This window comes from Anopheles marshallii, chromosome 2, assembly GCF_943734725.1.
Source record: "Anopheles marshallii chromosome 2, idAnoMarsDA_429_01, whole genome shotgun sequence".
Classification (NCBI taxonomy): Eukaryota; Metazoa; Arthropoda; class Insecta; order Diptera; family Culicidae; genus Anopheles; species Anopheles marshallii.
Window position 1 is genome coordinate 90,852,909 of NC_071326.1, and position 26,535 is coordinate 90,879,443.

Consider the following 26,535-nt stretch of genomic DNA (forward strand, 5'->3'; position numbering starts at 1 on the left):
ATTCCGGAGCGAGCGAACGGATGGTGGGTTTTATTTTAAAATAAATTTAATGTTAAAGGGTTTAACCAGCCAACATACGGCCAGCAGGTCCCTGCAACTACACTCCATATGGTATGTCATGATTGCCCTTTTTAAAAAGGGGCACCTAACGAGGTGGGAGTGTTGGTGTCCGATTTTGGGTGGAAGTGTCGTGTAGTGTTTCGCCATCGTTTTCGAATTTACACGGGTGCTTTCGGAGTTTTGGGAAGGGACATTTTTCGGCTAGCAATAGCTAGCGCGTATCGTGCCGTACACATGACCCGGGGTGGTTTCTTCGGCTAGCTGGGCGAGGTGAAAGGGTTTATTGATATGGGACGCGCCATCCATTAGGCTGATAACGAGTTTTGATGGCCGAATAAAAACTGTCCCATTGCGCCGCGTGTAGGTGAAATGCGGTTTTTTGGAAGCGGTTGGATTTTATGTGCTCATATGGTATTCATTCTCTAGGTTAAAGTGCACGTAATGACGTGAAAGTGGTTCTGGTTTAATGCAGCAAACGGAAAGAGGGGAGATGGTTATCTAGGTTAGAAGAAGGTTAGAGTGCTGGATTTGTGTATTAATGGAACAGAAGTTCGAAAGAAATGTTTTACCACAAATGTCCCTTTATTGCTCATTTTTTAATAATGTTTGCTTGATTTTACACAAACATCTTGAATGTAAAGTAACGCGAGACATCTGACATCTTATTTTAAAACTAAAAGAAGCGACCTAAGTTATTGATAGACTGCGTCCCAGCTCTATACGCCTAGCGGTATGCTAATAATGCTTTCAAACGAAATGTATCGAAATGTAGCGATTGCATACTTTCAGGCGGTCAAACATTCAAATACCACTTAGTAAACTTCGCGTGTTGTTTTATTGGAACAACAATGTCCCGCAAGTACAAAGATGATAAAACTCTAAAAGGATTCCCTTGCAGCGCCATTCGTCTATCTCACAACTGCTGGTTTGAGGAAACAAAAAAAGAACACTTCTACTAGCGATACAATCGAACTACCTAAAAACAACGCTATTAGTCCACCGAAATCGCCCACAAAGTCTAGCACACTGTACCGAACGCTGCGAACAAGAGGATAGAAATGATCTTCGGCCAATTCCACCACCAACTGTGAGTTCAAACTTTCCGTACTGTTCGACTCCATCGACCACGGTTCCACAGCAACCGTATACGAACTAGGTTCCGCTCTGTACCGAAAGTCAACACACGCGGGCAAACAATTACACAACCGCCGGAAGAACTGTGACCTGGGGATATTTTGTTCCCGCAGCTGACCGGAAACGATCTTATCCAGCACATCGTATGGCCGATAGTTGGTGGTACTGTTGCAGAGATTCATTACGTGACTTCGGGGCATATGATCGAGTACACATCCTCTTTTAGTGAGGAAGTATTCTGTGTGGCACTCCATCTCACAGTTGCTTTGCGTGTAGATGGAAAACAGTTTGAGTGGATTTTGCACCTGCGATATACAGCCCGAAGTAGACGAGGTAAAGTATCTTAGATAGCGCTGTGATCGCACAAGTTTTGGAAAGACACGAAGTTGTACTACGGCGCTGAATGGAATTGCCGTAGGGTTTATTAGCTTGAACGGGAAATCGATCGGTGAGTGAACGAAAGCTTCTAACGATGGGTTCGAACAGTCGGAAAGTGTTTCATTTTGTTCGTTGGAGACGGTGATCTTTAATCGATAGCGACCGGACATGTCCTGGGCCGCCCGGGGATACTGTTTCACCAGCACACTAGTGATGATTTGTAATCCGCGAAGAAAGTCCCAGTTTTCGGTCGGTCTGGATGCATTCGAGAGTTCCTTCACGTTGACCAAGCTGAAAAACAGTATTTACATGAGTATATCGCTCTGCGACTAGCAATTAGTGTTTTATACTTATTTGTCTTGAAAATTTGCTCTCCAGCAACTGCGTTGAACGTGTAGCAAACGCCTCGCTCCGTACGCACAGCGTCCATCAACCTGTCGCACTCGTTTGTGCACACATCCTGCCAACAAACCATCACACAAAACTGTTCCAATTGCAACTGCTCACTGACGCATCTACCCTTCCGGGGACACAGAGTAACCGCAGGGAATGGTACACTCCACATGGGTAGTGCCTTTTCCGCCTCCGTAAGGTACACGTTGGAAGGATCTTTAAGTCGTTCGTAGTTGACCACCACGGTGAAGCCGAAAAGTCCCGTCAAACACACCACCACAACGAGCCAGAACACTTTCAGCGTAACACGCAAATTCGATCCCAACAAGTACCGCACAATCGGAAACGAGCTGTTACGTAGATAGTCCTTAAGAATTCCATCGTCATGCTCCGTTTGGTGGGTGGTTCGACTAGCAATATCTTTGGAATTGGGGCTCGTTTGTTGCAGTATAATCTTGTCCACCGTTTCCATGAAGAAAGTTACAAAAAAATCTTGTTTGAAAGCGATCCTTGTTCAGAGGTGTACTATGTAAGCTCCGTGGCACTATGACCAACTGCCAACTGTGACCGGTGACACGATGATGGATGAATTCCATTTCTGCGCACTACCTGTCAAAATAGCTCGGTGGGTCTAGGCATAGAAGTATGTACATCGCGTCATCAGAGCGCACCCTGCCGATGGTGTGTGATCGTTATCTAGTTAATACCGTTTCGGTGCGCTGCTAGAGCTACTACAGGAGTGTCTATGCTAATTAGACACATAAAACTACCTTAAGCATAGTCAAGGCTTGCTGGAAATGGGCGCAATGTGGTAGAAAATTTGCATAAAAATGTTTTTACTATTCATTACAATATGAATATAAATGGATTCTTCTTTAATTTTACTTAAGGCCGGTGTACACAAACGAACCAAAACTAATGATCAATGTGCACAACATTCTACGAGATTTCATTCCACACACCGCAACGCATTCATCAAATGGGTTCACGACCGAAAATCAAACCTGCAGAAGTGTCTCGGGTCACTGAATCATTAATAATTCGATCATCGATCCATTAATCAATGCTGACATCGAGCTGATTACCAATTTCCACCCCAATTGGTTTCCAATCATTCGCTCGTAACCTCGTGTACGTGTGACTGAGGTAGTGCAAGAAGTGACCAAGAATCTGCCAACCAACCAACAATGTGGGTTCTTAAAATTTGGGTAACAACTTTAAAATATTAAGTAGGTGTTGTGTATTAAGTACCAAAACTAACAAACAGGTCCCAAAAATATTCCCTGGAAAACTGTTCATTTCATTGCGAATAAAAATATTTCAACTTTAACATGCGAGCACGACCTAACCCATGGGCAATGCTACTTGTCATCGTTCCATAGCCTACTGCTCCCAGTAATACGATTTTTCCGGGCAGATGAGAAGATGATGAGGTTGTTGATGAAGTTGATTACTCACACTACCGGAATCATTTTCCATCGCTGTGGCACCACGACGGACTCAGCTCTGGGGCTATTCGCAAGAAAGATTTACCAGTCCTCCTGATGAGGTTTGAAATCGTTTTCACGATACACATCAACCGCATAAGAGCTGCCAGCTTCATTTTTGACCCCGTGCCATTAGACGAAAATGCAATTTCGGATACAAATGCCTATCCTCCAACGTTTTGGATTCCTTTCGTGCTATTTTTCCGTTTTCGGAGCGCTCGAAATTGGGATTGTTCTTTTTTTTCTCTCTCGTCTCTCGGTACCTCGGTAATGAAACGGTCGGAGCTTTGCGTCATAAGTCGTGCGAGGATTTAATTTCTTTACCCGATGGTTTGCGGTGTGGGATGCGGCATGCTCGACAGTACCGACCGCAGAGTGTCGAACTAAGCGGCAGCCATTTCATTTGCCATGATCCAGCCGTGCCGCCATCACCCTCGGCCTGTGGCAAACGAACTCATTTGGGGGAAGCGACGGTTAATCCGGTGGGAAATTTCTTTGCAATTTGTTTAACGCACCACCGCACCGAGAATGGTTGGACTTCTTGGTGGATACGCCATGCAGGAATGGCGCGTATGGAAGTTGCTCTTCTTCCGCGGGTGCTTGCTTAGAGTTTCCCATCGCTTCCCTCTTTTCCCTTTTGCGGCCTCCAACAGCCATAATTAAAATGAGTCGCATATCGTATATGGAACGCTTCATTTGCACGATCTCATCTCATCATTGCGGAAGGGTTTTTGCGTGGTACGGAAAGGTTACCGTGTAACATCGGCAGCAAGGAGTTTGTGCCCATTCATCACCCTGCTTTACACCATCAGGGAAGTAGAAGGGTTAGCTTGAGAGCTGTTGTGATTTTCGTACCTTTAAAGGAGGCTTTTGTCACGTTACCTACATCATCCACCCCGGTGCCCTCTGGCCGTGTGTAAAGATGTTGTCTTCTGAACACCCGGCAGCACCCGTGTTATAATTCTCACTCGCATCATTTATATTAATGATGAAACCATCCATTTAAATTATTAACCACGCACAAACAACCATTTGGTTTGCATATATACAACCATACTTAGCCTCGAGATGGTTTGTGCCGACAGGAAGAATCGATTGGCAGTGAAAAGATTCAGATTTCAAAGGTAGCCATTTAACACTGACTGGACTGGATGCTGTGTTGGAGTTGAAAGTTGAGGAATTTGGAAGAATCCGGGACGGATTGTAAAGGTCGCCCGACATCACCAATGGGAGATTATCGAACGTGTCACCAGAATATGAATATGCCAACTATTGCTGTGTGGAAATGGGGGATTATGATAGTGCTTTAAGGTTTGGATCCGCACAAAAATCGATGAACATGCTCTGGTGTTAAGCGGTATTGATTAAAGCTTCAATTCATTTCATTTTCCTATCGTGTGTACCGGGTGCGTATCCAAACCGAGCGCCGGAACTTTCCATTATAGTTACGATGGTAAATATTGGTTTGGATTGAAACTGTTGAAGACCAAACTGATGGTATATCATAATGTATATAATTTATCCACGAAAAATACTTAAAAAGCAATGAAAGTTACTTCAAATTATAGAATTACTTAAAAAACTTGCTATAAAAGTCACTTCCAAGCAGTTTTGTTCCTAATTTCTATTCCTTAAAATATTCAATACACCTTTTATTCTTTACTCTGTAAAAAGTCCTAGTGCAATTTCTCAAACCACTCAACGAAATACATAAGTTATACAAAGGGGCTAAAGAAACACACATAGTGCATGAATGGGCGTGTGCAATAAAGCTCACACATAAAATAGACGGTGTAGCTACGTTCGTTTACTTCTTATTTCTATGTATTTTTGTACCAAAGAGAGCACTGGAAAAAAATCACCATCTTTTCACCAAAACCGCTGCAAAGTAAAAATCTCACAAATAAAGAAGCTTGTCACATGTTTAAGACTGCCCATCGACGATCGATCGTACCCGCTAGGAGTTGCCGTTTGGCGCTTACTTCAGCAAAGCAGACACCGTAGCTCCAAAAAACACATAAAATATGCAACAGGGCGGAGATTGCCCTGAGCTGCAGTACATAAGACTTTTCGTCACATAGCACTGGGTGGATGGGACCCCCCAGTTTTCCACCCGGGCTGAAGGTGGATGGACAACGCAAATGCTCCCCTTAACCGAGCTTAGGAAGTGAGTGCGCATGCGCATACAATCGGCCAGTAAAAAGCTTTCACCTACTTTCGAGCCCCAACCGTGTATGGGGCGCGGCAATTGCAGCACTGTGGTATTGCTGACATTGAGGAAAAATTAACTCCATGGAAAGAAACCAAAAGAATTTGGTAGAACATAATTAAAATCTTACTGCAAAACTCCAATTCATGGACAATGACATTGCGAGGGTTTAAAGTAAAGATATGTAATGTTTGCCGTAGTGAATTGTGCTGTAGTATATTTTTCACCTCCTATGCTAGTGATAACCATAGTTTGCACCTTCCTCCAGGATCACAATGATCGAATCGAGCGTTTCCTCCGCGGTTGGGATGATCTGATCTGGTGGCAGAACGAATCCATAACGGCCGAGATCACGGAGCTCGTACGCGTACACCAGAGGAGTCTTATGGACACCCTTTACCCAATCGATACTACCTCCGGAAGCGACATCTGTAACATAAGATTGGGTAAAGTATTAAAACATTCCTCCAGAGAGATAAGCGTCACCAATCACACTCACAGATCGCTTCAGCAATGTTGCCGATGTTGTAAGTTGTGCCGTAACGCTCCCGCAGTTTGTTGATCGCCTTCGTTCCGATGGCAATCTGTGGATGACAATAAACAAGGCATTACATCTGACGCTTAGTACATGGAGAACCTTATCGGAGGTCCCACCGATTAGGGTAGAGCAATGTACCGTTTCATCGTAATTGTCCAGCCGGGCGGTAGTGTGACCGTAGGGCACCAGTAGCAGCTGAGAGTAAGAGTGGAACGCGAGGTAGGTACTTAAGTTGTCCAGCGTTGAGATGAAATCAGACAATTGGCGGGTTTCCACCTCCGAGAAGGCAACCGGACCGGCAAACGTATCGGAGCAAGGGACATTGGAGGCACCGCCCTCTATCCGGGGGGAAAAAAATCCGGGGTTAATAAATTGCAGGTGAGTTGGTGAAGTCTCCACTTACGCATGAAGTTGTATCCAAAATTCCTGTTGGGATCCGCTCCACGGCATAAGACGCTCGGCTCTGACCGGGTTTTACGCCACTGACGATCGTTCGTATGCGTGTACTCGTAACCATCGGGATTCGTCACCGGGAAGAAGTACCAGTCATAGTTTTCCGCAATGTTGCGCACTTTGGGATCACTGGAGGTCAGCAACTCGTTCAATATCCAGGTCACCGTAGCCCCACTCACCCACTCGCGTGCGTGGATTAATCCCTCCATAAAGACGGCCTTATTACCCGCCTTGTACGACACCTTCACACCCTTGATTGGCCGTCCCTCGAAGCTGTTACCAATGTTGAGTGACGTCACGACACCCGGGTAGGCCACGGCCAAACTATCCAACCAAGCGTAGATCGCATCTAAGCGGTAGTACGCCGTCCACCCGAACGCTTCCTTGCGCAACGATGGACGTGATTCCAGATCAATCTGCTGTTGCAGATTGGCAATATGCAGCACTGCTCGCAGCCCAAACCGTGCCCGAATGTCCGAGAAGTGTCCACGCTGGTGCGGAGGCACTACCAGCAGCACCTCGGTTCCAACCTTTACCGGATCGCTCCAGAACCGGTATCCGTCGGGGTACTGTTCGATGGCTTGCAGCAATTCTAACTGGCGCTCGGTCTGGATACGCACCCGGTACACGCGGTAGTTGTCATACCGGGCCTTTTCGGCCACTGTGGCACCGAACAGCGCGAACGCAATACACACTAAAAGGAACTTCATTGCTATAAGAAGATACCGTCCAGCGAACACTAAGCACCGTTTAGCTTGCGATGGAAGCTTTATAGTATTTGCTGTGAGAATTATCTATGGCATGGAAAATCCATAATATTAGCCATCCATAATTAGCGCTTATCGTTTGACGCAGAAGAAATTGGGCGTTTGGAAGATATCACCAATAATCTGATTAACCACCCCAATTGGTTTACTTTTATGGGTACTAAACAGATAAGGATTAGTGTTTTTACTTCCTTCATACAAAGCTTGAATCTGTATCAATTTGATAGAAGTATACAAAAAAGTAAAACCGTCAGCAACTACGAGTGAAATGTTACTTATAAGCAAATTCTATTCATTTTCTGAAGTTATTAAATACACAGTACAAAAATATTTTATTTTCAGCAATAAGCAAAATGTTTTAAATCCCTTCAAAATTTTCAATAGTTTGTTTTTACTCTACATGAAAACCATGGAATACCTTCGGGCTTATCGGTGGTGTCCGAATTATGCATAATTGTTGCTATAAATTATCAAAATGTACACAATTATCCTTACAGTAATCAGGGTTTTTTTTATCCGCGCATTAGCTTAGATCCGGTTTCAGAATATCTTTTTTGTGTGTGTTCCTCTACTGCAACAAACAGGCAGCGATGCTCGAAACTATACGCCCCTAGTAGGACAATCAGTCACCGAAAACCCTCAGCAAATCAAACCATCGGTAGTGTTTGCTCCCGTGGTTGGGCATGTGCTGTAAACGAGAACCCTCACGAAGCTCACAGAAGCCTCTGTCTCAATTAACCCCTCAACGTTTTGGGCTGGTACGGGTTTGTTCGCTTGTTGATGAGATTTTTTTTCTCTGTTTCTCTATTTCACTGTTTCGGACCACCCGGAGTGGGTTCTTTCCTCACATATGTTGACTTCTGAAAGCGATCCAAATGCTAGTGTCCTTTTTTCGTGCCTTCCACGAGGGGTTCATTAATCATGGAAATCGTAAAAAAAATGCAAGCTCCTATCTCTTGCATAGAAAGAGATGGGTAGTTTGGAAAATGATTAGCACTAGTGTAGATGGAGACGGAAGTTCAGCAAAATAATTAAAACTTTATTCAATCAATCAGTTTACAAAACAGTTCAATGGTAGCCCAACGCCTTGCCTTCCTCCAAGATCACGATGATCGAGTCGAGAGTTTCCTCTGCCGTCGGGATGATCTGCTCGGGAGGCAGCAAGAATCCATACTCACCGGTATCGCGCAGTTCATAGGCAAACGTGAGTGGAGTTTGGAGAGTTCCTTTAACCCAGTCCAAACTGCTACCGGACGCAATGTCTAACGTAGCAAAAAAGTTCATTAAGTCGTCAACTCTATAAAGGTATTGCAAGACCCACGATTCGGACTACTCACAAATAATCTCGGCTATGTTTCCAACCTGATAGACGCTACCGTGTCGCTCCTGCAGTTTTACGGCGGCCTTTGTTCCAATTTCCATCTGTTTGATAACGTGCAATGACGATTCACTTAATACCCTTCATTAGTACCGATAAGACACTTACCAGCTCGTAGTAGTTATCTAGCGGTTCCCGTGTGTGTCCGTACGGTACCATCAGCAACTGGCCGGAGGAGTGGAAATCCAGATAGGTAGATAAGTTTGGAATTGTGCGAATGTACTCCGATAGAGTGCGGGTCTCAATCTCCGAAAACGGCGCTGGTCCAGAGAAGGTGTCCGAGCAGGGAATCGTTGAAGTACCACCCTCTGTAAAGAAACTCGACGTTATTGCTCGAAACCGACCTCCAGTAAGAAACACAATCGTACGGTTAAACATGTAATCCCAATTGCGGTTAGGGTCCACTCCAAAGCACAGCACATTTTGAGCAGAGCGTGTTTTTCTCCACAGGCGCGTGGTTGTGTGGGTATAGACATATCCGTCCGGATTGGCGACTGGTACCACGTACCAGTCGTAGTTCTCGGCAATGTTACGCACGGCTGCATCTTGTGATGTGAGCAGCGCATTCAGCATCCATGTTACAGTGGCTGCACTGATCCATTCCCGTGCGTGAATGGTACCCTCAGTAAAGACGGCAGGATTTCCCTGCTTGTACGACACCTTTACGCCACGAATCTCACGACCTTCGTAGGTCTGTCCTACGACGATCGGGCTCACTACGTTCGGGTACTCCTGAATCAAAGTATCTAACCATACGTAAATGTCCTCGAGCGGATGGTAAGCAGTCCAACCGAACGTTTCCCGACGACCACGCAGCTGCCTGTCGATGACGGCCTGTAGATTCTCGAAGGCTAGTTCACTCTTAAAGGAATACTTATTGACGACGAGCTCTTGGAACTCTGCTATCTTGTGCGGAGGAACCACCAACTTAACGGTGGTGTTCAGATGAACGGGATCGCTAAGGAAGGCATAGCCATCCGGGAACTGTTCGATGAGTTGCAGCAGCTCCAACTGCTCTGCCCGCTCGATCGACAGCTTATACACGCGATAGTTGTCGTAGCGTGTCCGTTCGGCCCGAACCAAACCTGACGGTAGAACTGCCAAAAGGCAGACCAAAAGTCCAACCACACTGACTGATGCCATGAAGACGACTGATCAGCTGAGTCGGCGTGTAACCGATTTTGAGGTAGGTCGTTGGTAGTCGCTTATCACTAGATACATTCAAAAATAACCACCTCCATTGTACAGCGAGATTGTGAAAGGCGAACAATTGAGCTAAACTATCGACAAGTCAACTTGAAAACGATAAGATGCACACTTATTATGAATGGTGTGTGAGTTCGTTCCGAGGTGTAGGTTATCGGAGACAAAATTATGACATCGAAGTAGCCTCATTCTGACGCAACTTCATCCTGCTGAAACATCATGCTCTTTTAAAACTGTACCCATTTAAGAAACTGCTAAACCGATAAGAGCTTCACAATTACATACAAACATTGTTACCGCCAAAGTGCTTGACTTCTGAACCCATGGTCCCATGTCGTGCGTGTGTTTTAGCGGATTTTTTTGCTTCCCAAGCGAACCACTGTATCTTATCGGTGAATCCATTTGGAAAATGGATCTGTAAATTTTCGTCCTCTTCCCGGCTGCATTGCCGGCATCCATGCGGTGTGGCAAGTCGGAGAAGCTATCCGTGTCTCACAAGATCCCGTGCACTGCTTTTATCCCATGGTAAAAGAAATCATGCTTTGTAGTACATGTTTCACATGTGTAACTGCTACGCTGCTATCTTCTCTACCACACGAAATGTGTATTTTTTGTGATCACAAAGAAGCGGTAATCTGAATGCTTTTGTGGAGCGCTTCGTGCTCTGAAAATGATAAGAATTAAGGCAGCGGATGCTGCCCGATACATACGGCGGAGGGAAAAAATCCCATGTCGCTCATTCAGTTAGGCCGCATTTCAAGTGCCCTTTGTACGTCGTTCCTTTGCTTTCCCTCCAGCATTTACGCAATCTACACATGCTGGCTAAACCTGAACCGCTTTGCATTAACTTTCCCCCTTCGTTTGTTGGAGGGTCGAAAGAAAAAATTATCTGCGCAAGATTATTAATCTGATGAATATCGAATGTGAAAGGCCAAAGGATGTGCTCCATGGCTGCGCTTGTTCGACTCCCAGCAACTGCTGCACGGGAGCAATAAATTCTAGCTCCATGAACGGTGGCACCCTTTTTAAGTCTCAGAGCTTTCGGATGGCAGGGAAGCAATCTTTTCCGCGAGCTAATAAATAAATAAACCCTGCTAAAAAAGATGTGTTACATCCAATTTACATACGAAAGAAGTCTGTTCCAGCAGGTAAGATGGATGTAAAATGCGGCCTTAAACGCAACCAAACAAGGAAACCTCGCCTGAGCAATGAGTTTTGGGAGTACCGTCCCTGAAGGTTGGAGTGTACCGGTGGCACACATTCGTGGCAGCAGTGCGCCCTTGTTTAATGCTAAGCGCTTGTGTTATCAAGTGATTTTCTCGCTGTAAAACAACACCAACCGTTTTGCAACGGTACGCGTGCATGTGGCCAAAGGTTTGCCATTCGGTGTGTTTGGTGCCGGTTTTACGCGGGCAAGAACGCGCACATTCCACTGATCGCGACCCATTACGAATTAGCATAAGAATGGCATGGTATGCGCTTGTCAGGATGAGTGAAGCTGTTACTGTGCTGTACGCGATTCGGAAAGATATGGGCGTTAGGAAGGCCATAAATTTAGGCCCGTGAGCGTTTGTTTATTGAGCGGGCTCAATTTAATGGCCCATTAACCGGTGCCGGTATTGATGGATGCATGGTTGTAGCAGAAAGTTAAACCGGAGCACGGTAACCACCGGGTACGGTAATCAAATCGCGGAAATGCCACAACCTTTGAACTAAACCGAAAATTGGTAGTAAAGCTAATTTTGTGAATACCTTTTAAATAATTAGAAATGAGGTTTTATTTTTCTTCATCGCTGTCAGATTTTTTATTAATTGAGTTAATTTAAAATAGCTATTAAAAATATTTCGTTGATTTTTAAAGCACTTTAGGCTATTGTTACTCGAATTAAATACTTTGTCGGATATTTCAAATATTTATCAAATAACCGCTCGAAAACTTTATGCCTTAGTGATGCTAAAACCACCGTGTAACTATATAAACGATTTTTTCACGATCATATCTCTCACGATCCATAAATCATATTCCATTACTTGCCTACTTGAAGTGAAAACTTTTTGGCAAACTAATATTTCAAAACTTACACAAGCCCTCGAAAAAGTGTCAAATGATTTTCTTTCAATGTATCATTTCTTGTTTCTGGTGAAGGCAACAAAAAAAAGTGTTGGTCACCGCCATAACATACAAAAGGGAGAAGTGTCCCGAAAGGAAGGCACTGTGTCCGAATGGTCTCATTCAGGAAATCATTTTTCCCGATTGCTATGAGCATGGTTTTGCCAGACCAATCCTCTCGGGGGAATTTCGGGAACAAGCGGTGCGAGTGTTGTGCCCCGCAAGAATTCTCGGCACTAGCAATCGGGTTCCCAAAAATTACAAGAAGTTAAGTAACGGCCAGAGGTGTTGAGGCCGAGACACCCAACTTCGGCACGATGCAATCATTCTCCTCGGACCACACACCGGTCCTGGTGCGGTCCTCGGAATGATAAAGGATTTTATTGCAATCACGTAACTATTGTGATGGGAATAAATATATTTTTCTCCTGTTGTCGATGTCGAGGGTCTTTCTGAATTCAGCCGCATGACTCGGACGGGGTTTCGGGGTTGGTCATGTTAATTTTTCATCTTCCAAAAAGTGGCAACCCCTCCACTGGCTCGAAACAATCGTACGATACACGAATGTGACGCTTTCGGTGCTTCCGAGTGATGGGTGTTTTATTGTTTGTTGATCGGTTTGTGAACCACACGACACTCGGACAGAGTCCCGAGAAGATGGGGAACTCCCCCGGGGTGTGGGAAACATACATGGGCCTTAATCCGTCCAGAGGAAAACACATCGACCACGTGAATATGCACCTGTGGCGAAGACTCGTGAAGCCGTAAATACTAAGACACTTTGCAATTTGAATATATTCCAACTGGCGTTGAAGAAAAGTGAGGTTAGCTGTCAAAATGGAAGAAGTGGAGAACCCTTCTTAAACTCACCCCAAAGTCGCAGTGTCGTTAGCAAATTACCAACCGGATTTGTTTTTTTCTCTCTTCTCTCTCTTCCTCTCATCCCATACGCTCATCGTAATCCCTTTTTTACCAAACAAAATACAAATCAACCGGATCGGTGGGACGGAAGCATGCAAGGCTCATCGACAGACGGCTGGTGCCGTGACCAGGAAGCACAGTACACCGTGGAGGTAAAGAGGAAAAGGAAAAATATTCCAAAAAATGGGTCCTGATGGGTTTTGCATTCCATTTCTTGCTCTGCTTACGTTCCTTATCCACTTTGCTACTTCACACTGTTTTCCCCTCATAAGCATTTGAATATGAATGACAAATAAACGAATTGATCGGTAAACGAGGGAGAACGTTCGATAGGGCTGTGATGATTTTAAATCATCATCAAATCAACCAAGATGATGCGACACAGCACAGAGTACCATTTACCTTCGGTTTTTCATCCGGCCTTCTGCCTCACAGACAGACGGAAATGCGTTTTTTGTGTTTTATTGATGGAAGTGATAATTAATACCGAAGAGCCACTGCAATTCCCGTGATTCGATTGATGGATCGATGAATCGAATCCGGCAGGTTGGTTTGCGCAATAAGTCCGCATTATCCGATGAAATGTGATCGGTTTCCCCTTTGCTGGGTTCGTTTCGAACTTAAGCTAATTGTAAGAGAGAAGTCTACGTCCCGCTGGTTTGGAGGATGTTCCCGAGTGCAAATGATAGCGGTAGTTGTGATGAAAAGCGGGCGAGTTTTCCTCCTCCTGATTTTTATTAGCATTTTCATTGTTTGTAACTGGTTGTTGGTATTGTTTTATCAACACTTGAGTTTCATTTGTGAATTGAATAATAAAAATGAAGCTTATTATTTATTCTAGACGTTGGGTATTTATCATAAGCCATTTTTATTGAATGTACTTCTTAAACAATCATAATAAATTGCACAAATGAACTCGTTGTAGCTATAAGTAAATATTCACCCTCAAACGGACGTTTTACATAAAATAGTGTGAAAATTTAATACAAACGACCCCGGTTTTACGTCGCCGTTCGGTAAACAACGCAAGTCCCAGGCAATGAAGTGTCAATTGGTTGTTTGGTTGATTGAGCGCTATTTTCCTCTCCGACGCGGAATTTTGTGTTAAAGAATTCATTTTAACGGCTAAAACCATTCGAAACTGTCCAGCAAATGGTGTGTCATTTCCATGTTTGCCAATATGCTGCTTGCATTTTCCCGAGGCCTGCAGGTTTCCTTTGCCACCGAGGAAGTTAGTTACAGAGATATTAAAAATTTGTTACATTGAAGCAAACGCAAACGTTCTTCCTCTTTTGTGTGTGAGTGGGTTTCTTTTTTCCTTGTTTCTCACTTTGCCATCGTCTCGCGATTGCTACGGTACATAAAAATATAACGAGATTGTCAACTTGGGAACGACATTCGCCAGGACATTTGCTGCGTCGTGGTCTTTGGTCTTGGCGAGCAGTGGTGAGGGAGGAAATGCGCCAACTTTTACGAAGTCAAAATTGTTTAAAGAGCCGTATAATAAATTTGTTATCCCTCGGCGGAGTGTTTTAATTTTTTTTCTCTGCTACGAGCTTCCACTGACACTCTCCACCGTGAACAGGGATAGAAACCCCTCAAGGACTTTCTTTTTTTTCTGGTAAGATCACCCCGACTGGAAGCATGCAGTGCCGTTATTCATTGCCGGAATGGAAAAAGAAAGTTGTGGAGGGTGCGAAAACAAAAAGTGGCACACAAGAAACGTGGGTGAATTGATAAACAATAGCTTTATGAAATTTAATGCCATGAGGCAGCATGCTTATGAAAACATCTTATTCGTGGTGCGTGTACGTTGGCAGAAATTTCGCCAAACACACGATCCCGCTGCAGGGCGTGATTTGGAAGTTGTGCGCGCTTTATGTCTGCATAGTAATTCCAATGCACATGTTTCCTGGTTTGTATTTTGCAAATCCATATGGGTCCCATTAATTTGCTGTGTGCCCTCACCGTGCTAGGCTCGTTCGCGGATGATTTGCGTAATCGTTTTATTGGAAGTCATGGATTTGCGTGCTGGTTTTGGCATTTCCTTCCGTGGAGGGATGATGGCAAACAAAAATCGCTGTTGTTTTGCGGTTCCGGGTAATGATGCTCGTCAATATTTCAGATTTGCACTCCATAATCATTATGCGAAGGGAAACGAGTGAAGTGATAAGAAAACCAATAAATTCGTTAGTAGATAAGAGTTTCAGGAGATGGAGCTGTGAAGGAATTACATTTATTTAAATAGGAGGAGTATTAGCAAAATCATGTAAATTATAAGCTGTAAATCATAGCGAAATGGACTGATCGCTTAACTGGAATGTACCAAGGTGAAATAATTGTAGATTGTTGCATTTGTTCCCATAAAAAGCACAATTTTTACTAACTTATGAGGTGCTATAACCGCTTTGCGATGTTGCATCCGTCCTCTAAACCTCTGTATATCGAGGGCTATCGTCGCCAGCGCTCTATTATTTTTGGGCCTGTCTCGCCTCCATGTAGACAATTCTTTAAAGTTTTACCCTTGCTATGCTATCGTATGTGACCATAAAGAAAAGGATGGGAAAAGTGGAGCTGTTGCGTGGCTAACTTCTCCATGATCTAACATTACAAAAACAATTATAACTTGATTAACTTTCGAGACATATAACATATGTAGCGTGTAACGTTAATAGAAAGTTTTTTTAAATCTATCAGAAAACCTGAATTTAAGAACCTTCCAAGTCAATATCTCCATTATCTTTACTTCGTTTGAACTTGTCCAGTATGGCTATCTTTCACCAGAAGAATCGAATATGCACCTCCACTAGAATGAAACTAACCCCAAACGAAATTCTAACACAGATAGAACCATCGGGAAGGTAATACACTTTACGATACCCTTGGGAAATAACAGATTAAAGAAATGCTCTAATTTTATTCACCGTACATCGAACGAATCGCCCTTATTGTCCATCGAGCGCATGCATTTAATCTCTCACCATGTGCAATTTCTTCAAACTTTATTTAAATGTGCAAACAATTATCACACATGGTTATAAGGGTTTATATCTTCATGTTTGAGTGGGATAACACCTTATCCTGAAAAAATAAGGACAGAGTAAATGAAAAAAAAAAAACAACACACTCGGTAACATTGTATAAAAAGATGTACTGTTCATGTTTAATTTAAATACGACCTATAACGATTACCATATTACCGGTGCTTATGTCGAATCGGTCAATTCGAATGAATAAATTTACCATAAACCGGAACCGGATGTTTCCCATTCGCCCCAAAATGGCAAATAAGCATAAGGAAGGATGGTGTGTCCAGTTTAAAATTAATCACTTGTCCCAAAAAAAAAAAAACACTACGTAACGCTTCCACCATCCCCCGTGCCACTCGAGGGTGACAGTAAATTTTCCCTTTCCCCCACGGGAGCATTGACTCACATGGCCACTCACCGACAGACCCACACGCCGGATGTGTGAAATCGAATTGGTTTATTTTGTGCACACCGCCGGATTTTCTCCATTCTTTTGCTCGAATTTCCATACAATTCCGTGCTGAAAGGAGGAAAGGAATAAAAAACACGTACGAAGAATGGTCTGAAAAACAATTGCAATAGAATGAACCCAAAAGAGTCACCGCGAGTCACCGTGGAAATATGTGACCTCGGTAGATAAAACAAACCAGCAAACAATTGGAAAATTAATAAACAGTAATGCACCGGATCTGTTAGAGTACACACACGCACACATTGGTCAATTGTTTGTGCGTGTGCTTCGGTTTAATTTTCCTTCTGCTGCTTCTCGTTCGAGCATAACATACATTTTGGGCGAGCAAATTATGCACATCGGGAGAAGACGAGCGATTCCCAAAATGTTGGGTTTTTCCCGTGCGTAGAGGGAATTTGTGGGCAATGCCGTGCGAGAGACCCGGTTACCCGGAAAAGTGGAAAACAAAAATCCCCACGTCATTAAATTTGTTTTATTTATGTTCGTAAAATTATTAATTATTATTTCAATTCATTCCAATTGTCACCGCTCAACCGAATGCATTCGGTTGCAATTTTGGGCGAGCTGTATGTGCACACTCTGGGGTTGTGCATTTATGGGGGGGAGACTGTATGGGTGGGGAGTGTACGGTGGTGGGGGGAAAAATAAATTATTTTCCACGCGAGCTTTTTGAAATTTATTGAACTGAAGCCATGCCGGCCAAATGTAAAACGGGTGAATTACAATTTATTTTAATTAATGGCAATTGGTACACCGGGCAGCTGGTGTTCGGGGTAATTTGTAAGCGCGTTGTTTTGTTGGTCGCTGCGTTTTATGCGTGTCCGGTTGTACGGGATGCGGTTGCCAAAGGGAAGATGAATTACTGACAGGTATATAAATACCAGTACTAATGATGCAGGACGCAGCGTCCGTAGTTTGTTGGAGCGGGGTTTGAATTATTTTATTGCTTTAAAGCGCGTTGACAATGACGGTTCGGTCCATTCTTGCTTAGGTCCACGAACGCACGATTGTGTGTTGGCAAACAAACGGGTCTGCATCGATAAACAATCACCATTCTTTAGTGTGGAACAATGTATAATAGTGTTTAAAGAAATTAAATGCCGAAATGAAATTAAATTAATGTTATTGAAAATTCTCGATCACACGATTTAAAGTAATGGTTTTACGCTTGGTCTAACACAAGGGGAAACAGGCACGCTTGTTATCTTAGTTTAACGATTTTTTTTAATTCTTACAACAAATTTACAAACATTTTTACTCACTACAAGATGGCTACTGAGGTTAAGATCTACAGTTGGCTTCGAGTATTTCTCCATAGAGGGCGCACAACATTGGCGATTTTGATAGTGCTAAAGAATCCCGACAGTGGATGATCAAAGCAGGACGTGATGTTTTAGCTCCTCTCAAACAGAACATTTGAGGCACTCGATTTTTACAATGTAGAAGAATGCTTCAAGGAGTCCATACTGTGTACTTACCCATTTATTACGTTTTTTGTGAGTCTAATTTCTTACAAGCAATAACATTTTTAAGAATGAATTTGCTTATTCAGTAACAAAACATTACATGTAATAATTCATTGCAAAGCTATTGTTGTAAAACTCCTATCCTTTATCTCCATTGGTCAGCCATTACATCTTTCTCCCATTATCCAATCCGGTAGCCATGCCGCATTAAAGCTACCTCTGCACACCATAAATAACCACTTTAGTTACGGCTCATCCCATCAAAACGATCGGAAAGTTCTTAAGCATCGAATTTACCAGCTTCAGCCGTGCTTTTATCCGTCCAAACAGTACCGGGAAAGGTGCGTGTGTGTTGACTTTAGAAATTGATCTTCCCAACAAAGTTCCCGTTGGCCGAGGATCTCCAGCCCATCGCGTTTTGTCCCGCAAGCCGGCTTTGCTTAATCCTTTTCTCTGTCGAGCGAAGACTATTGGACGAGAGCATGAAAAAAGGTACAAGAGTCGAATGGGATTTACCACCTGGTGGTGGGCATGGTTTGTGCCGACCATTTCCTTGGAGACCTTATCGACCTTTACGCCCCACGTTTCTTTCACACCTTAGGTTACGAAAACCGGTCGCTTCTGTGTACGATTCTAATAATTTGTATTTATGTATGTTTAGTTTCATGACGCTTGTTGTGTCGGATTGTATCCGTAGACCGCCCTGTTTTTTTTGTCTCTCCAGACTCCTCGAAGGCCTGTCTTTGGAGAAACTCGGTTCGGGTTGAAAAAATCCGCCAAGTCATCCGCCACAGTACAGAGCAGACCTACTTGAATGTCAATATATGTAATGTCGGTGTGGTTGTTTTCTTGTTGTTATTGCAATGTATAGACTTGCAGGTCCTTTAATCTACGGCTTTTTTCAACATTTTCACATTGCTATTCTTCCTTGTCTATCTGGCATTCTCACATATTAGACCGCCTTTCGTGGAATTCGATTCGTTCGCTGCACGTTCACGTATTTTTTGTGGCTTTCATACGGAAAAGCTCCCGGGACCTTGGCCAAGCCACCTGAATGGAATATTTACCAAACATTCATTTCGCGGCACGATCGGTACTACTATCGTTGCAGAAAAGGAACGGAATGTTGTTGTTGATACGCTTGTTCACATCCTTTCGGCCACCGTTCGCATGACACCTTCCCAAATCCTTGTTATCGGGTGTTTTGTTGTTGTGCAGTAACTTTTCGTTTAATCGAAAAAAACAGGATATAGCTCACTGGAAGCTGGGTGGTAATGGTGACGTGCTAAACCCATGACATGTGTGCAGAAAGTATGATTAATGACACATCGCTGTAGATAAGTTATTTCGGGATGTTTTATTTATTTTTCGGTCTCTGTTCACTGCATAGCAATAGTCGTTGCTGCTATGAGTTTGTATGACGTTGAAAAATGTATGTTAATAATACTTCTTTTCAATTAAATAATATTGTGAATTTACTATAGTGCACAATAGAGTCATTAATTTCAATTTTCTTTCTCCAGATATTTTTAAATGAATTCCTTAAATAGTTTTCGACATCTTTTCCTGTTTATTTAGATCATAGCCGAAATTAAAACCTTCCAGAATCATAAGAAAACCAACAAAAACTTATTCGTATGATGTTTAGTAAGGCAAAACAATCAAGATTAGTACGAGATTACGACGAAAAAATCGAGTTTGAACTACAAATATCACTCTAATAGTTCCTCTGAGACTTCTGATGCCATCTTCTAGCACCCTTGCAATTCCGGTGAGAATTTAAAGGCCCAAAACTCTCACTGTTCTGCATGGGTAAAGTATTATTCGAAAGGGTTCACCCAACAATTATGACGCTTTAAGCTCGGCAGCTCGTTCAATCGGTACGAATTTGGCTACGCTCCGCTGTGGCTGATTGAATCCATGTGTTGCCGGTTGCTTCCGGTCAGAAGTCATTGCGGCACATACGCATTTGCTTCCAATCGCACCCGCACGCACACATTGGCTGCAGCTTTTCGGTCGAAAGCGGAAAAACGTTCATTCGGCTCCAGTAGCGTCCTCAGGTCTGCAGGATGTCCTGATCCAAGAAGCTGCCCGGGTTTTCGGTCAATTTAGAAATTGATGAATTTATGAGTCCCCAGCGGGGTGGACCGCTTTTTTGCGGTCAGCGCACTATCTAATGGGATTAATCAACCCCTTTCGAGTTTGGGCAACGCGTATGTGTGTAGACTCACCCATCCATATTTTTTTTCTCTCTCGTCTCATTCGCTAGGTGTTAGGATGAAGATCCTGTTTTTGGTCTCGCTTTCCGACACTTTTTTCGGGACTAGAACAACCGACCGGGACGGTGGTGTCCGGGGGTGAGCGTTCCCACAGAGACGAGGGTGTGCCATCCTTTCCACCATGGGCGGCAGTTTTTGGCCATCGGCCATCGGGGTGGTGGTGATAATCATCGGTATGCCATTTGCTCACTGGTTCATATGTGCGTGGGTATGGTGCAAGGTATTTGTTTTGCTTTCCCATCGCCTGGGAGCTCTCGCGGACCAAAACGGAACACGGTACAGAATATGCATGGCATGTGTCACCACGGGATATTTACGACCAATCCGGCATGGGTGCGTCACACCTCATTCCACGGATTCGGGATTTGACCCAGTCAGTGTGTGGTGCGTCCAAAAGTGTGTGTGAGTGGCAAAAATAAAACAAAGCTGAAGCTGAACCCCTTTTCGGTTTTTGGCACCCGGAGGTGCTTTTTTTTGCTCTTCTCTGGGAAAGTTGCAAAAGGGTTTTCCAACAGCGTTTTTTTATTTGGTTGCGAAAACCCTTTGAGCTTGTGTGGTGGAGACCAGATGGATTGTGTTTATCACATGTAGGCCATCTAGCGGTGGAGGTAACGGTGTGACGAATTTTGAATGACCATCTCGTTTATCTAATAGTTACGGGGGAGGTTTTTTTGGTGATCTCGGATCGGACAGAAAGATATCGGTATCATTTGTTGCACATTACAACCCGTTTTTCCACGTCCGTATCAAGGGGAATTTGTGTGATAAGAAAGGCATCACTTTTCCTATACTTTTTACACATAATCTCAGTGTTGGGTTGTGTGTTTTCGAGGAAAATTATGTCCCTGCCTCATTTATTTCACATTCCATGTTTCACAAACGATCTTTACACTTGTCTCATACTTTTTGCGGACCACTTGGCGTTGGGTGTTAAATTCCAATATTTCTTCACGTGTTTAACCCCTTTTTTTCAAACACTCTCACTCGTTTTTCCTTTTTTCCCTACAAGCATACGAAGGGAACGGTAACGATAAAAATAACATCCATTTGCGAGATTCTTGACATTTTTGCACCATAACGGGCGAGCACGAACACAGGGCTGGGAAAAAAGTAACAGAACAGACAGAAAAGAAAACAAATCCAACGGTAGCTGGCAAGTTATGTATTTCCGAGCACGTACGCTCATTATGGAGCCACTACGTACACCATCGTGATCGTGGGTTTGGTACGCTGGATGCGTCCGATGACTGGTCCTAGTGCTGCAGTAGTAGCGAGCAATGAGTTTCGTATGGTGGCAAACAGAACAAAAGGGAAGGTAACAACGCATGTTTCAAGAAACACGACTCAGACAAGACTCCCTGCGTATTGAAGCGAAACCCGGGGAGCACCTTGCACCGATGCAATCCAATCATTTCTTCATTAGTGAAAATGAACGGCACACTACAAAAAAGGCAAAAGAAACCCGCAGCATCCAGTAGTGAACAAAGCCAAACAGAGACCCAGGACCGGAAGAAACGGTTTGCCGTTTTTTGCAGCCTCTTTTCGTTGTAGTTATGCATTAAACAAATGAAACCACGCAACCGCGCAAGGGTGGAGTACGGGAATCCTCCACAAAAGAGTTGGAACAGCAAGCACAAAACAAACAAACAAAACATTCGCGTCAAGACCCGCGAAACACGCCTTCTTTGGGACAAGACGAGCATGAGGCGAAGAAAAATAGAAGCGCAACAAGTATGTTCTTCCACTTGTCATGATATTTGCTTTTTTTCCCCTGCTTAATTCCATTTCGAACTGCGCATGTACTAAAGATATGAAAGCGTGTAACAATCGAAGACAGAAAGAGATCGCTCAACCATGCATTGGCTTTAGCCAATCTCATCCCAGTGTGTGCCGTGGAAAATGGGCAAAAACAAGGATATCTCCTGTGTGAAATCGCTCGTCAGTCCCAGCAGACTCCGCCCCGGTCCCAGGGCTGCTTCGTACGGCACGCTCGCGCTTCTTGCGCTCCTGCTCTGTTTGCTGACAGCAGTTTGGTTGAGTTGCTAGGGGAAATGTAAACGCTTTTCATGCGAAGTTCTAAAAACACGAGCTGGAAAGCGTGTAAAAGTAGGGGAAATACTGTGTGTTGAGTAGGGTCACTCATGAGATTCCTTCCTACTGACAGCATGATCCTTTGAAATAAGATCGAAGAATGCCTTGCATAGAGCATCATTAACGTTCTGCTTTCTTACCATTATTTTCGAATGTTGTTGTTCCTTATACATGTGAAATTTTATTCTTGGATAACAAAGTTTACTTAAAAGCCACTCCAAAAAGTTACTTAAATGTTTTGTAACATAACATAAGTAACATAATAAGTGAAGTTAAAAAAATTGTGCTAAAAGGTTGATGTCAGAAATATCCTACATTATGACCGATTTTTTTAACCTTTTTAATAAACTATATTTAGAGAACGTACATTAGCATCTTGATTTACTTAAATCCTTCATTAAACCTTTCCTTATTGTACGTGGAAAAAGGCCTTATTTTCATTGCTCAAACCACTCATGAGTTACTGCATTGTACAACGGGGTTTCCCCTTTGTAATGCCCGTTTTCCACATCGAATTCTCGGAACAACCGAAAGAAAGCTTTCATTTCCCCAAGTAACGCTGCCGGTAGACAGAGCAGGAACGCATCACACACGCACGTGCTGTGTGAAACAGCCCTGGGACTGGGGCGGAGTCTGCTGGGACCGATGAGATTTCACTCCGGAGATATCCTTTTCGTACTGCTGGGACCTGTCGAGGCCGCTTAACGGTCGCTCGGGGATGACCGTGTTAAAGCGAGAAAACAGCATCACATAGCGCGGACACGAGCAGCCAGCAAAGGCTGTTGGGATGAGATTGGCTGGATGCAATAATGTACCGCAGCTGCTGGCACGTTCTCGCTCGCTCTCACTCGCAGTCTCGCTGGCTCAGCTACGAACAGCATCAACAGCAGGGCGCGCGCACATGCCGCACAGGAGCGACCTGCCCTGGGCTGGACAAAACGGTTACGATCGTAACTTTGGTCCGTGCGGAAATTTTTCAGTTGGGGTTTTGCAGTCACACGGGACGAACGCTTACAATCTCTGGAGGGATCAAGTGTGCCACGGCGCTACTTTCCGTTGCGTGTGCTCGATACTTGGTGCTGCGTTTGTTGCAGCTGGGCGGCTAGTTCTAACCGAATCCTTCACCACGTCGGTGGTGCTGTGCTGCGTGTGGTGGTTTTTCGTCTGTCCCACATGGGCTGCTGAAGCTACGCATGGTTCGAGTCTTGGGGACTTTCCCGGTCCTATCCATCAGGGACGGTGTCGAAATCTCCAGAGTGCACTCTCGCGGATCCTGGCTACTACACTCTACTGCCTCTCGGCAGGCACATTGTGTTAATGATATCGATAACTAATTGAACGGATTCTGCCACGGGGCAAGTTGTGTCGGCGTGTGAGTAACGCATCTTGCATCCTGCTGTGACCGAGTGATTGTGCGAAATATTTGTGAATCAGTGCGGTTTAAAGTGTTTCTTAGGTACGAGTACCTCGATTGTGGTGAATAGTGATAATTGCCAGTGTCGTGCGGGTAGTTTTGGAACAAGTCAAACGAATCCAGCAAACCTCTTGGTCGAATCCGGCAGCCGGATTCGAGCCCACCAAACGGAGAAAAATTGTGGTCCACGGTGTACGATAACGGTTTAAAGCTGCGTTCGGACGAGACCGTGCCGGGCTTTAGCTCGGCCTCGCCCTGGCCCACGCTCGAACTAGAATGGGGCCGGAAGCTGTATCCGTCCTCGGTACCGCGCGGTGCCGGTGGCATGATGTTCGGCCTTCCACCTACCGGGGCGGACATGAACCAACCGCGCGGTCCCATGACTTCGCTGAAGGAGGAACCGCTTGGAGCCCGGGCCTGGATGCAGCCGGCCGTCGATCAGGCAAAGTAAATACCATTTTATGCTCGTTGGTTTCCGTTTTTTAAGTGTATGGCAATTATGATACAACTCCACGCAAAGTGAACCACCGCTAAAGAGACAATGCGACCGCGATTGAGTAAATTTTGCGCGGTCCATAAATCATACCCCTCTTTGGGCCGGACAACCATCGATGACAATTTTCAGTTCGCGGCTTTTTACTCCACCGGGACAATTAAGATCACGCTGGGTTGATAAAAACGTGGCGCCCGATTTACGGGTTGCACCGATGCTGCCGTGAATTTATGATCGCGATTTTCCACATAATTTATGTGCTAAATGTGCGCCTCAATGCTGGGCTACCCGTGGAACGCGAACGTGGAGCATCATCGATGACGCCTCGTTGATGTTATCTGTGGGCAAAACTTTGGCTAGATACCTCCGATTATGTGCTCTCACTTTAATGATGGAGTGAGAACTTCAAAAACGCAACAGAACAAAAAAAAATCCCACTCCCCGTTCTCTTCCACACACCTCGATTCTAGCGGTTGAAGTCGAAGGATGCGATGTGCGAAATGCGCCTGAAAGGTAGGCAACACACCAACACACCGACAGACAGTGGGGAGTTTGTTCGATTCCTTACCGATTCCGTGCCGTTTCGTTCGTTGTGTTGGTGATGGTTGGGATTCAGCCCCAGGGCAATGGGCCAGATGTTTCGAACGGGGAAAGGATACCCCGAGGGTGTCCTCGCTTTAGCGGCACCACGTTCACGGGGGAGTGTTAAGTGACTAATACGACTGTTTGTTCTAACACCATCTCGTGCAACAACGACGCTGTTCGGCTTCAAGAACGAAAGCGATCCCGTTGAAAGAATGGAATGGTGGAGCAGAAATGGTCAAAATTGAAACGACCATCCACCGTGGTGGTTATTCTACCGGATGAATCGTTTGATCTGTTCGCATTTTGTGCTTTGCGGTTCCGTTTTGCCGTGTGGAGCTGTTGCGCGTAGTTTGATGATGTGATTTTTTGTACCAACTGTTAAAGTGATTGTTTGACAGCTTTGTTTTTTTCTTAGTTGCAGTTTTCTTTTGTTCGTATGGTATGTTCTTACGTTTAGTTGGTACCGGTTGGATCTCTTTACAATAAGACTTTTTTTTGATGAACAACATTTCCGTCGGGATGTAGTGATTTGTTTTTTCAACCTTCAGGTATTGAGAAAGATGCTTTATCTTTTCGTTTATTTGTCTTTTTAAAATTAGGTACACTGAAAACGTTGTACTTCATCCTTGATTAACGGATAAGATGTTGAAGTAGATAAATGAGGAATTCATTGATACATAAGGAGCGATTTGTTGTGGCTACGTGCAGTGCTTTTTCTGATCCGTTTTATTGTTGTTTTTCGTATTATATAACTCTCAGTAACATTTTTTAATATGTTATTGAAGGTTAAAAATGGAGCAAGGTCACATTTGTAGGATAATTGTACGATAATTTTGATTGAAATGGGTTAAAAATTATTGTAATTACTTATTAATACTTTGAAACAATATAACGATTTTCATCAAATTTACTCGCTTAAGTGAGTTTGTGTAACCATATAATCAATTGGCTTAATTATTATTTTTACCACAATACATAGCACTCCAACAAACCATCCCATTCGTCACCCACCCAGTCAACATAAATACCTCGATGAGTGAAATAATTAGAACCTAATTAAACCCCCCATAACAAATTGATAACATCGTCTACTAATCCCTGCCTCCCAGCGACCGCTACATAATTAAACATTGCATGTTGCGATGTGTCCTCTATTAGCTTATCCTAAAATATGTTTCTCCACTGCTAGCACGCGTGTTACGTACTAATTTATTTTTATCCTTTTGCCATATCCTTCTTTGGTTTCGTTGCTTCATTTACTTTGGTCACATTGTACCAAAAATATCAAATTTTTATCAGGTTTACGAGGCTTTTGTTTTGATGCTAAATCATTGGATAAATAAGTTGGTGGGAAGCGTGATGGGCGATAAGATGCTACCTACTTTTGTTATTTAGTTAATTACTCGCACATGAAAAAAAACACATGTTCGCTATAATAGAGCAAGAAAAGGTTATAGATACTATAGATACTGTCATGGTGTTATCATTATCATCAGCTTTTTAAGTCAGTTATTGATGGATTATTTTCATTTTACATGAGCATTACATTACGATGATATACAAAACATAACAATATATTAAAACCTTTCAAATTGATCTACAATTAAAAGATAATCCACACAACCGCATTGCAACCATCATTATTGAATAATCAATTCAAACGTCATCACAC

At 43.7% G+C, this 26,535-nt stretch overlaps 3 protein-coding genes across 3 annotated transcripts in view; 1 reads left to right on the top strand and 2 right to left on the bottom strand.

Annotated features, from left to right (window-relative positions):
• Positions 1-968: 968 nt before the first annotated feature.
• LOC128709099 (pickpocket protein 28-like) lies at positions 969-2,437 on the bottom strand. The gene is made up of 2 exons (XM_053804082.1): positions 1,923-2,437; positions 969-1,863 (listed from the first exon to the last, which is right to left on the bottom strand). Exons 1-2 carry the CDS (start codon positions 2,435-2,437, stop codon positions 969-971), a joined length of 1,410 nt encoding a protein of 469 aa, XP_053660057.1.
• A 3,459-nt stretch (positions 2,438-5,896) lies between these two features.
• LOC128718820 (uncharacterized) lies at positions 5,897-24,112 on the bottom strand. The gene is made up of 9 exons (XM_053812435.1): positions 23,914-24,112; positions 9,166-9,894; positions 8,906-9,105; positions 8,757-8,841; positions 8,511-8,681; positions 6,603-7,364; positions 6,338-6,537; positions 6,161-6,245; positions 5,897-6,090 (listed from the first exon to the last, which is right to left on the bottom strand). The coding sequence occupies exons 1-9, from the start codon at positions 24,110-24,112 to the stop codon at positions 5,897-5,899; spliced, it is 2,625 nt and encodes an 874-aa protein (XP_053668410.1).
• Positions 23,991-26,535, top strand: part of LOC128710098 (transcription factor collier) — a 45,689-nt gene continuing 43,144 nt past the window's right edge. Inside the window, exon 1 of the mRNA XM_053805137.1 lies at positions 23,991-24,232. Within this exon, the coding sequence (XP_053661112.1) occupies positions 24,111-24,232 (122 nt within the window). The 5' untranslated portion in view covers positions 23,991-24,110. The remainder of the gene's footprint in view (positions 24,233-26,535) is intronic.